The 13,075-nt window shown below is 35.1% G+C and overlaps 2 protein-coding genes across 4 annotated transcripts; both read right to left on the reverse strand.

Annotated features, from left to right (window-relative positions):
* Positions 1 to 471: 471 nt before the first annotated feature.
* On the reverse strand, positions 472 to 2,984 carry LOC115979376 (putative pentatricopeptide repeat-containing protein At1g56570). 2 transcript variants are annotated; one of them, XM_031101400.1, is made up of 2 exons: positions 2,242 to 2,984; positions 472 to 2,104 (listed from the first exon to the last, which is right to left on the reverse strand). In XM_031101400.1, the coding sequence occupies exons 1-2, from the start codon at positions 2,905 to 2,907 to the stop codon at positions 869 to 871; spliced, it is 1,902 nt and encodes a 633-aa protein (XP_030957260.1). In that variant the 5' UTR covers positions 2,908 to 2,984; the 3' UTR covers positions 472 to 868. The 2 variants fall into 2 exon arrangements, with proteins under 2 accessions (XP_030957260.1, XP_030957261.1); XM_031101401.1 differs by having other exon boundaries at positions 869 to 2,080; positions 2,242 to 2,983.
* Positions 2,985 to 4,547: 1,563 nt separating this feature from the next.
* Positions 4,548 to 7,611, reverse strand: LOC115981947 (protein AGENET DOMAIN (AGD)-CONTAINING P1-like). 2 transcript variants are annotated; one of them, XM_031104395.1, is made up of 3 exons: positions 7,360 to 7,611; positions 5,409 to 5,864; positions 4,548 to 4,791 (listed from the first exon to the last, which is right to left on the reverse strand). In XM_031104395.1, exons 2-3 carry the CDS (start codon positions 5,859 to 5,861, stop codon positions 4,765 to 4,767), a joined length of 480 nt encoding a protein of 159 aa, XP_030960255.1. In that variant the 5' UTR covers positions 5,862 to 5,864; positions 7,360 to 7,611; the 3' UTR covers positions 4,548 to 4,764. The 2 variants fall into 2 exon arrangements, with proteins under 2 accessions (XP_030960255.1, XP_030960254.1); XM_031104394.1 differs by having other exon boundaries at positions 5,409 to 5,885.
* Positions 7,612 to 13,075: the final 5,464 nt, after the last annotated feature.

Below are 13,075 nucleotides of genomic sequence, written 5' to 3' on the forward strand. Positions count from 1 at the left end.
TGTGTGATTCCTTGAAGCGGGTTTATTCAGCTGTTTCAATGTTGTTGCACAAATACTGTCGCCAAGTTAAATGTACTGCTGTTTATGTTGCAGGTCTTTTTGATTGAGATATGTACTCGCCAGGAAGATGGTTCTTCCCTGAAATTAGTATCATGTATGTTGGATTATAATGAGTGATCCTCCCATCCCAAAAAAAAAAAAACTAAGAAAAAAAAATGGGGGTTAAGCTCACTCCTTTTAATTGTTTATGCAGGACCCTGTTTTATTTCAATTTTGAAGTTTGCAGCAGCACAAGAATTGGTTTTCCACTGTCTAATTGGCTTATACCTCTCTGATTGGTCTGTTCCTGCTTATACTTGCCATATGTTTAAAATGCTGACACCATATTTATATTACACTATATTTCTCGATTCTTGATAATGCTCTTCATTTCTTACTCCATCTTCTACAAAAGAGCGCAACTGAAATAAATTTGAAGAGGGAAAGAATGTAGATATTGCATAACCAAACAATACTAACAGTACAACTTAGTACATTGACACTATCTATCATTTTTAATTTGGTTGCAGCACAAAATGAAGAGTTAATTAAAAGAATATCTTAAATTGTTAGTACAGGTTAATTAAACAATGCCCTTTTTTGATGTTGCTAAGTTTCTTCTTCATTTCTTTTTTGCCACTTACTGGATTCAAATGTATCAAAATTGAAAGTTTCAAGAGGAATATCAAATCCCCTCATACACAATTCCTACTTCTTTCTGTCTGTATATACCCAATTTAAAGTTGTGTGGAATAACCAAAAATTGTTCTAGAATCATTCCACCTTTATCAATATGGTATTCAAACCACCCCACAACTTCAGATTTTTTTCAAGTTGCATCTTCCTGGTCATGTATTAAGCAATCCAAATCTGGTACATACCCTGCTTCTTTCATATGCCAAATCAACAAATCCAAAACTCCATACACCCACTTTATGTGAGAACCCATCTTATCTCCAACAACAAAACTATAAACCTGGTCTCTTACCTCAATCCAACTCCTCCCTGCCTCTTTCTTACTCCCCATCCCTCTCATCAGCTTCCTCATATTTGCATACTCCCCCCACTTACCTTCAGCTGCATATATATTTGACAGCATCACGTAAGTCCCCACCATATTTGGCCTCAAATCTAAAACCCTGCGAGCTGCCAATTTGCCCAAATTCGGAAGCTTATGTGCTTTACAAGCTCCAAGAAGTGCCCCCCATACAGACTCATCAGGTTTAAATGGCATACTCTCTATTAGCTCATAAGCCTCCTCAACTCTCCCTGCACGCCCTAGCAGATCCACTACACAGCCATAAATCTCCTGATTTGGAGAAATATTATAATCACCCACCATTGATTTGAAATACCTCAAACCTTCATCTACAAGTCCAGCATGGCTGCAAGCACTCAGAACTGCCATATACACAATCTTATCAGGTCTAATACCGGACCTGATCATCTCATCAAACAATTCAACAGCCTCTTTTCCATATCCATGAGCCCCATATCCAATCATCATAGTAGTCCAAGAGACCAAATCTCTGCAAGTCATTTCACTAAAAACTTTGCGTGAATCACTAATGCTCCCACACTTGGCATACATGTCAATAATTGCATTAGCCAATGCCAAGTTCCCGTCAAGGCCTCTGCGAACAATTCCTCCATGAACCTGTTGTCCGCAATTCAATACTGCTAAATTTGCACAGGCAGCTGTAACACTAGTAAATGTGAAGCAATTTGGACTAAAACCTTCTGACTCCATTCGTGTAAAGATATGTAAAGACTCAGTAGAGTCCAACCTTTCATAACCAGTTATCAAGGTATTCCATGTAATTAAATCTTTCTCATTCATTTCATGGAAATACTGATTTGCCTCCGATAAACAACCACACCTGCAATACATGTCTAGTATAGAATTCATGACAGGAAGATTGGTATCGAACCCATGTGTAATCACTGCTGAATGTATTAGCTTGCCCAAAGTGTATGAGCCGATTGAGGTGCAAGCTCTAACAGCAATTGAAAAGCTAAATGGGTTGAGTTCTGCTTCCTCCTGTTTGTCAAATAAATTCAAGAACTTAATGTATACTGTGAGATATATAAAGCTGAATTCTTTTTAAAAATTGAAACCTTTTCAATTGTAGATACACAATAAAAAGTGAGCTTTGGAACCCAAGTGTTTTCATAGAATTTGAGGTTGTGTCAACTACTTACCAGCAACATTTGCCTGAAAACTCGAAGCCCACCATAGCCATCACCTCTATGAGTGTAACCAGTGATCAAAGTAGTCCATGAAACAGCATTTTTAACATCTATCTCCTGAAAGACCATGCATGCCTCATCCATGCTAACACAACACGTAGCATACATATCCATGAGTGCATTATTAACATACATAGACTCCTTCATGCCATGCTTGATGGCCAAGCCATGGACCAATGCCCCATATGAAAGAGCCTTCATGCTCTTACAACCTTTCAAAGCACTGGACAAAGTAAAAGCATTTGGCTCCACTCCATTCCTTACCATCTCACAGAACATAGCCCATGCATGGCTGTAGTGGTTGCAAGACGTGTACCCAGCAATCATGGCAGTCCATGCAACCACATCTCTCTCAGGCATTTCATCGAACAGTATCCGGGCCTCTTTTATTAAGCCCCTTTCAGAGTATGATTTGATAAGGTTTGTGGCTAATACGGAAGGACCCTTTGGTAAAAAAGGTGTGTTCGATTGGGCAGTGGAGTTGTGGGCCCATTGAAGGGAGTTTCGGATAATGGGTGGGATTGCATGGAAATCAGCCGTAGAAAGTAGTCTTTTAGTGCTCATAATTCCATGCCAAGTGAGGACCCAAAATGCGACTGTTAACAGAAATCTGGGCATTCCAAGAAGGTCTTCATCAAGTTTTTATAGTTTGGTCTTGTTGGTTAGTGAGTTCGGTTTGTTAGATAATGGGCCTGTAAGTCTGTTTCAGTTTATGATGTGTTCCTGTCTGGTATGTTGTTGTAAGGGAGTATATTATAAAAATATAGGACCCATATGGTTACCAAATCATTAGTGGACCCCTCAAGTTTGTGTTTTTGGGCCTTTGCTGTCACTAATATTCTATTCTTTAAAATAATATTGCCCCCAAAAGTTGATATAATAGTTTATAAGGCTTCATGATATTTATGAGATTTTGGATTCGAAATTTTTTGTCAGCATTTTAGAGCTACTCTCATAGGATTTCTTTTTGTAATAACTTCATGTGTGTGAGACAAACAAAAGACTACATACACCCGAGCTCATTTGTCAAAAAAAAAAAAAAAAATAAAATAAAATAAAATAAAATGCACATCTAACTATTTTCTTCCTTCTTTTTTTGAGATTTTTCCCCCCCTCATCCTTGTTAATCGGCTGAATAACCCACCTTTGTTGAATTATATATATTTTGTGGGATGTCATGCACCAGACATTCACACTCATTTTGCTACTCATGCTAAATGAGTAGTGCCCCAGTATAGCCTGATGGCCCAAGATTGTATGAACTATGAACCTAATTTCGCATCTTTGAATCTTTGATGGTTGACAAATCATTTGATTGATCCAAAACATAAAAAGCCTCTTTAACCCCATTACAGACTCACCTCCTGTGATGATGCATGGGTTGGTTTATGGGTGGTACTTTGCTATACAACATAAACATCTGTGGCTCGAGAGGTAACATTGATGTTACAGTCAGGAACATGATTTCATGCTAGAATCCAGCACAAGGTTTGTACCAAAGTAGAATGCCAAACATGGGAAAGAAACAATATCCAATCGTATTTTTGACCAGCTTGCAGGTTGAGCATTGCCAGGAACACATTGGGTGTACAGCACCACCTCCGGGTTTTTATAAGATAAATGTTGATGGTGCAATTGATGAGAATAGAAGGCTGTCCAGTGTGGGTGTGATCATTCGGGACTGCAAGGGCAGGGTAGTAGTAGCAAAAACCATGGTGTTGAATGGAATGTATGGAGCAGAAACAACTGAAGCTTTTGCAGTCGAAGAAGGTATCCTTCTTGCCCGTGAAAGAGGACTCAATCAAGTTGTCATTGAGTCGGACTCTTTGTCAGTTGTCCAGGCTATCAATACGAACTCAAACATGGGAGAGCTGGGTTCCATTATTCAGGGAATCATAGGCTTACTAAGGGCGTTTGGAAGCTGGAATTTGAAGCATCTGAAAAGGGAATTCAACAGAGCTGCGCATGAATTAGCACAGTTGGCAAAAGTTGCTGGGGCTACTCAGTCATGGGAAGGAATAGACCCACCTTTGCTGCTGCAGTCTGCTCATCATTGATAGGGCGAAATGTTAGTTTATTATATTTTGTCCTTTCTCCCCTCTGTTGTACTTCAATTTCGGATCCAGTTTAATGAGAATTGAGTTTTCCTCTCAAAAAAAAGAAAAAAAAAGAAATTGAGAACAGTCACTGACTCGCTGGTCAGTTGCCAATACAATACAAGAATTTACCTGACATCATTAGCTTTTTGCTTTGGATCATAAAGTCAAACTCTGCTTCCAATTAATTGGTAAAGTCTAAACAAATCGTTGAGAATGCCTAATGATAGGTTACCAAGTTGAAAATGACTACTAAAAATTGCAATTTGTTTATCAAAAAATCATCAGTTGATTTCCACTGCTTCAGGAAGCAGAGTCCTTCAGATGTAATGCAATCTTTCCTGGTACACAAGGGATGCCTCCTTGATTTCTCAAGCAATCACAAGTAAAGCAACTTCATCAGAGCCTGACATGAATTAATATGCCAACCATCAATATAAATTCAATACCATATATATATATATATAGGATTGCTTGGGTTAAATAATACTTAACTTGTGCAAGGTCAGAAACAGAAAATTAGAAGGAAAAAGAATCATATAGGTAAAAAAAAAGTGACAATCACTTCCTTCCCATTGCATTCTCACATGCATGGAGTAGTCTATTCTTATGGTTGGTGGGGCAGCTTATCAGATAATACTTTTAGATCAAAGAATCACAACAGGCTGGCCAAGGCTTTAGCAAATTTCACTGAGGTTTACCTCTTTTCTATTCTTTTAATTCACTTTATTTTGACCAGCTTCCAAATTTTCCAAATAGGTGGATTGTGGCAGAGTTAAAAATAATTAATTAAATTCAAGTTTCAAAGAGAAAATCTTGGATAATAACCGAACTTTGCACTGTCAATTATTTAGCTCCCCGCCCAAAACCTGAATTTGACCAAATGGTTGTGAACTTACCTTAAATTACTAGTAACATTGAGCAAGCCATGCCAAGTTTGCAAAACGGACAACCCCATTTAACACCAATGTACAAAATGAGATCAACAAAGGTTCTCAAGTTTCAAGTATAGAGAAGTCATACCTGGGAAGCCATAATCCATTTTCCATCAATCCAGTCCTGATGCGGCCTTAAGTCAGAATGCTTAAACTCTATTTCCTCATCTGTGTCCCTAAAGTAAACTAAGTATTTTGAACCACCAAGAACCTTAGAAATCACACCCACCCACCACCCATCATTGTACAAAGCATCAACTTCTTCAAAAAGACTAAAACGATCAACAACAAGAGTTTCTGGTGGACATGGCCTAATATGCAGGGTATCAAACTCTTCTCTCAGAAAGCCTGAATCATCATCAGTCCTCAGGCTCTGGTACTGGACAAGGAACTTGTCCTTTCCCACTGCTTTAACGACAGTTGCAGCAAACCAAGCACCTTCAAAACCATCATCATCACTGCTAACCTCAACTAGTGTCCCCTTGCTGAACATTTTTTGTGCTGTTGTGTCATTAGCCTTCACCTCCTTTGCGATTGACATGTTCTGCAATTCAATTTTTTAAAGCTGACAATGTGAACTACATTAAAAACCTGAGCCAAAGATGACCTCTACAGGGAATGTATAAAACAAAGTAGAATATGCTAATCTAAGATGCATGGGTATGGGTACAGGGACACAACATTCTTGAAAAACCTAGGGTACGATATGTTAGGGATACGTGTATTAATTACTTATTAAATATATTTTATTTATATTTTTAATGTATTATTAAGCATTTATTTTTCACATATTGTTAAGCATATATCAATTTAAGAGCAATAATGCATGATAAAGTGAATCCATTGCCATTAATGGATGTTTAGAATACAAACCAAGATCCAAAAAAAAGTAGATAAACGATAAGTAGATAAGTGTTCAACATTGAAACTAATATATAAACAATATAAATGAAATTTTTTACAAGTTTTGGCTATCTCTCACTATTGGGGGTTGAGTTACAATGGTATTCAAGCTGTATCACAGGTGTATTCGGGACGTATTGGTACTTTCTTTTCAAGAAAAGAAAAGAAAAAAGACAAGGTATGTATCTTAGAGGTATCCAGTACGATACTGGTACGATACGTATCAGATGCGTGAATATGAGCAAAAATGAAATATCCGTGCATCCTAGATCCTATTAATGAATATTACTAAATCAGATATTATTAATTTTAAGAGCTTCAGGCATTCAACCTTTGACAACACACTAGCCAAAGAAAAGGAACAACAACAACAACAAGAAAGCCTTAATTCCAAAAATTTGGGGTCGGTATGGATCCTCGATCTCAACAGACTAGTCAAGGTCTGCCACATGTACTCTTTTCGGACCTCATATTTTATTCGAAGTCATACTCTTCCCCTATTTCCTTAATTGACATGACTTTTTTATTTTTTATTTTTATATATTACACATATAAGAACTACATTTATTGGGAAAAGCCATCATAGTCAATTCCCGAATGAGTTTATTGTTCTCAAGCGCTAAACTATGTCTCAACAGTCAAGAAGTTCCTCCTCTAAAACATTCTTTTGACCAATGTAAACAAGCTGAGGTTTAGAAACTCTACCATTCTTTTGGAAAACAGAAGAACCCTTAAGAGTGACTCAGTGATAAATAAATCGCCATATGAAAAGATTGATTTTTATGATCTTAGAATCATTAGGCAAAGAGTGTCGAGTTTACTCATAACAGAAACCTACTATATCTTTTTAGAACCATTTAAAACTAAACCAAAAAAAATCACCACCATCATTTCAAATAATAATAATAATAAAAAACCCATTATTTCCACAAAAATTAAAATTAAAAATCACAGAACCATTTCCATCGAAAACTTATCAAAAAACACAAACCGAAACCTTAAACCCCAACTGAACCTTCCCACAACCATTTCCAGCCAAACAAAACAAAACTACAACAACTATCCAAAAGAAAATTCAATTTAACCCAAAAAAAAACAAAAAACAAAAAGAAGAAGAAAAGAAATGAAAGTCCCACCTCTTTTTCTTCCTCCTCAAATGGCGGAACCCCTCATGAACTCATTCCCTATGCTGCCCCAGGTCCTCCTTCGCATACCCACTCTTCTCCTCAAAGCCTCTGAACAAAACCCTGAACCTCCTCCCACTTCCCAGATCACTGTTTGGGGAAGAGAGAGAGAGAGAGAGAGAGAGAGAGAGAGAGGGCAGAGAGAGTGAGAGAGGTACTTTATGATTGAAGAGAAGTGGATGGTGACTAGATTTAAATTTTAATGACATTAAAAATTTGAATTTGGGTTGGGCCTCTAGACTTCCCACGTATAATAAGCTAAAAAGCCTAAAATATTAGGTGGTTTATTTATTTATTTATTTATTTATTATTATTATTGTTAAAATTAAAGCTAAGATTTTTTACCCTTTATAATTTGATACTTGAGTGACAAAGAACATTTATATCATACTGAAATTTTAGTTCAAATGCATCACATTCTCAATTCTTTCTCAATTTTTATTTAAATATACTTATTTATTTATTATTAATTTTTTACACAAAAATTTCTCCATCTTTTTCTCTATTTCGGTTATACTCTCAACTCTATTTGGAGAGGCACAACCTCCTCAGATGTGTTCTTTTTATTCTAAAAAAAATCAGATTTTTTAGGATATTTTCCATCCAAAGGTGTGTCAGTAAGCATGTAAGTTCTTGCATCTTAGAAGAATTGGTTTGACATTTGGCAATAAAGATGAGATCATTTAGGTTATGGCCTTTGCCTTTGGGGGGTTTCTAGGATTTTATTAAGGGTTTGAGTGATTGAAGTGAAGTTCGAAAGGGATTGTTAGGGTTTTAGATGAGAAAGATTGGGTGAATGAGAGGAAATTGATAGGGTAGCTTAGATTTTTTTTTGGGGGGGGGGGGTGTTAAACCAATTGTTGAAGTGGTTTTATATGGTTCATTAAATCAAGATTAAAAGGGGTTGTTGTGGGGGGGGGGGGGGCTTGGTGGTGGTTTTAAGGGAGAAAATAATTGAGTGAATGAGAGGGAATAAGACTCTCTCCCTTCCATGATTAAAATTAACTTTAACCAATAAAAAAAATTAAGATCTACTATTGCTTACAAAATTTTTAGGTAGCTCAAGCCGAGCTTGCAATGGGATTAGTGATGGTAAAAATACCTAGTTCCGCTCGAAAGAGGTGAGGGGAAGGGGACTTGTTTTGGTCACTCTATTCCACCACTAATGTATATATACATATTTTGTTTAATATATATCTAAATTATGAACGCAAATAATTTGAATCTTTATTATGTATATCTTAATTGTAATTTATCTTTTTATACATGTGTTATTACCAACACTAATAGACTTGTCTCTCGTTTTCTTTTAAGACTCTAGCCATAGTTATCTTTCTGTTTCAGTGTTTTAATTCAATTTAAATTATTTATTTAATATTTTTATTATTATAATTTCAAGAATTTTATGCAAAATTTATGCTAAAAATAAAAAACCTCAATCCCTTGAGTTTAACAAGATTGTCTCAAAGTTGATGGTGGAAGGAGACAATACGAATGTAATGAATTCCATCTCTTCAGCTCGAGCAGATTGGTCTCGACTGGGGAAACTCTATGACGATATTCGTTGTATGGCTAGAAGTTTGCAACATGTGGAATTTCGTAGTATCAGACGTAGTGCCAATGGTGTAGCACATTCTCTAGCTCGCTATGCTAGGCATCTTAGTGAGGATATTATTTGGTTGGAAGATTCACCACCACCAGCCTTAGAGGCTTTGTATTTGGATTCTATTTCTATTTCTAATTAATTAAAATTGGGTTTGCTTTCCAAAAAAAAAAAAAAAAGATTGTCCTTTTTTAAAAAAAAAAAAAAAAAAAAACAACAACAACAACAAAAAAACTATCTCCTGTGTGCAATTTCCTAAAAGACAATGGAGAAAAGTGCAACTGACGGAAGTAATATCTTGTAATTTGTTTTTATGATGAAACTATAAGTCAGAAATTAAGGTTATTTTCTATTTCTATCCTTACACTGTAAAGATAAATAACTTTATTTATTTAACACAATAAAGCTTCAAACCTTCTTCTCAAAAAAAAAAAAAAAAAACATGAAAAAGAAAAGTTTCAAAGCTATTATTATCACAATCTCTACACCACTAATTGAGAAACAACTAACAATCCTTCATACTCCAGTCTCTTACAAGTCCTTCATTTACGTTTTTCATTCTCCTTATAATTGTTTAGCCACAAAATAAAAATAAAAATAAAAATAAAAATCCACAAATACAAACTCTTTACTCAAGTCATTTAACCCATAACTTGTCAATACCACTGCAAAAGTGTATTATGCAACTTTATTAATGATAAAAGATACACAATTTTATTAATGATCTAAAGTATGTACAATACAATTACAAACAAGTGTAGTTACATGTAACTACAGCAGCATCTACACAATATAAATCACCTAGTTAAAAAATATACAAATGTGGACTGATTCTTTTGACTTCCAACGAAAATTGGCTGCTGCTGGACATGGGCAAAGAAATCCTGTTTGCTTTCTTATAATCTTGCAACACGATTTGAGCCATATCCAATATTTGCTGGAGTTGGGTATTTTCAAAGTAATGTTTATTCATAGAGTTCCAAATGGCCCACACCAACATAACTAGCCCACATTTCAGTATCTTCAATACTGCACTCCCCGCAATCTCTACTAAACAGACCAAAGAGGTCGATATCTGTATCAGTAGGCCATTTTTGTATTTTGCCTCTCACCAAAGCCCAGACATTTCTAGCTAAAGGGCATGACCACAATGCATGAAGCGTTATTCCATCCTCCTATTGACATTTTGATTATGCTACTATCTTCCTAGATCTCAAATTTTGAAGAGTACCCAACGAATTAGAGCATTCCACGCCACACACAATGTTTTACTTTTGGTGGAACATGCATAGAAGAATTAGTTATATTGACAGCCAACTTATAAGCCGATTTTACATGTTTTTTCCTCTCTTGATAATGAAAATGGAAGAACTGTTTGATAGCTAAGCCCAAGCTGGTCGGGGATAATTTAACTGATCGGTGGCCTTCAAATTTGAAAGGAAAAGACTTTAAAGCTGATATCTTTTGCAGTTTGGTATGGGCACAACTGGAGTAGCAGGAATGTTGTCAGTCTAAGGAAAGCTGCTTATGTTTAGCCTTGATGCTTTGCCTTTGTCAGTTGTGCTTGTGTGCTTTTATTTATTTTTTGGATGCTGTCCATTGGTTTATTAAAAAATGACATCAAAATATTTCTTTTAACTCTTTTGCTTGAATAAGTTGAGGGACACAATTATGAGAAATTTTATATCGACAAAAAAATTTAGGTGGTAAATAACTTGTTGTTACTGGGGTAAGAAAACTATTTTTAGTGGTAGGTTTAGATTAAATCAATACCAACTTATCACATAAATTTTTTATAAAAATGTTGCGAATGTAATATTTCACTTAATAAATAAATAAATAAAAAAGTATAAATATTTGAGGTGTAAAAGTAGTTAAATTGAAGGAAATTCTACACTCTTTATGATGTGGCCACATTTTATTTTGATCATATATCTGATTTTCTATCAAATCTTACGAGGATGGTCTAAATGAGCCTAGTTAATTAACTTCTCCTTTTTATTGTGGTGATTTGAAAACCATTTATAATATATGTGTGCTTGTTTATACATGCATATATATAAACCAAAAACACTTGACTTTTGGTTTACTATATAAAGTTTTTAGACATCACAATTTAACACATAATTATTCTAATACATGATTAGAATTAAAATTTTTTCTTGATTTAAATATTTTTTTTATAGGATTCTATATTTAAACCCTTCATTAAAATCATAGCACATTATATTTTCTTTAATTTATAAATATATAGTTTTATATATAAACATAATTATAATAAATGCTTAATACTACAACATATAATTCCATATAAAAACACAAGCATAATAATTCATATTAATAATTATCATAATTATGAAATTTCATATTTAGAAAAAAAATGAAGAAGAGAAAAAATCATATGATGTGTAACTTTTGTGTGCTTATGGGTAAGGTTTTCCTACGAGGTACTTGCGAAACATTCTGCCTAGAGGATTTTTAAGTTTGACTTTCTTACACTTTACTCATACTATATATATCCTCATTACCCACAAAAGTATGAGAAGTCATTCAGAGAGAAAAACCATAGGTAGGTTTTCTACAACACACACACCCATCTTTTAGAGAGAGAGAGCTACTCATCCTTAGTGAGAAATCATTGTAGCTTCTTCTCCTTCCCTCTCCCATTGTCATACCTTGAGAAGAGATTTGTACCCAAACACAACCCACATATTTTCAGAGTGTAAAGAGTGTTTTGGAGTTTGGAAAGCTTTGGGGATTTGACAAAAGAAGCCGGTGAGGCTTGACGGATGCAATCGGGCGTATTGAGGTTTGGAAAGCTACAGAAGACATGACTCTGAGAAATCCGTTGATAGCAGGAGTTTAGAGGGTTTAAGTACATTAGGTAGACTAGGCTTAGAGGGTCTTTTATTATTCATGTACTCCAACTTTATTCTCTAGTAGATTAATTTCGACTTGGAGGGTCGCAGAGAGGTTTTTTACTGAATTCGTTGGTTTCCTCTTCGATAACACATCTTGGTGTTATGTCATATATGTTTGCATCTCTCTGCCCTTATTCTCGTGTTTTACTTTTATTGTTTATTGTTCATGTGTATGCATTAGAGTAGTTTTGGTGATTGCGCTTCATTTACTTTTGTTCCGTACTTAGATAGGTTAGAGTAAAAGCAATTTAACTGTAATTCAAACTTTCAACCATTTTTATCACCTAGAGGCTAGAAAGCTAGAACTTACAAACTAATTTGTTTCCAATCATCAAAACACATTTAAAACATTTATTTATTAAGTGGTTAAAGTCCGCCAATCATAATATATCAATTTGTAACCATGCATTATATAATAAAATTTGTAATATTTTCAGCATTTTCATAAGAATAAATCATAGTTTTAACGTGATCTTGCATTAAAATTATATATTGCCGCAAAATGGGACGCGGAAACCCACTTAAGACTTGGGTATAACAATCAACGAAAACATAATCTAACAATAAGAATATTTTATTTTGTTGCTTTTTTCCTTTTTTGTTGCTTTAGTTATGTTTCCTTTATTATATATACTTGACTTGGATTCGTTGATAATGATATATTCTTTGCTTGTACTTACCTGTTACTCAAATTGTTGTCTTTAACACACAATGTTTGATTCTGCTACTATCTTCTTAGATCACAAATTTTGAAGAGTAGCCAACGAATTAGAGCATCCACGCCACACACGTTAACACAGAATGTTTTACTTTTGATGGAACATGTAGCTTTCACAGTTTCCTCCATATTCTTATATTCTCCATGCCGAAGAGCTTTCGCCTTGCATAGAGGAATTAATTATCTTGACAGCCAACTTATAAGCCGATTTTACATGTTTTTTCCTCTCTCGATAACGAAGATGGAAGAACTGTTTAATAGTTAAGCCCAAGCTGGTCTGGGATGATTTAAGTGATTGGTATCTTTAAAGCTATCTTTTGCAAGTTGGTACGGGGCCTATGGGCACAACTGGAGTAAGAGGAATGTAGTCAGTCAGAGCTGGAAAGCTGCTTGTGTTGAGCCTTGCTGCTTTGCCTTTGTTAGGCG

The sequence above is a fragment of the Quercus lobata genome, chromosome 3, assembly GCF_001633185.2.
Source record: "Quercus lobata isolate SW786 chromosome 3, ValleyOak3.0 Primary Assembly, whole genome shotgun sequence".
Classification (NCBI taxonomy): Eukaryota; Viridiplantae; Streptophyta; class Magnoliopsida; order Fagales; family Fagaceae; genus Quercus; species Quercus lobata.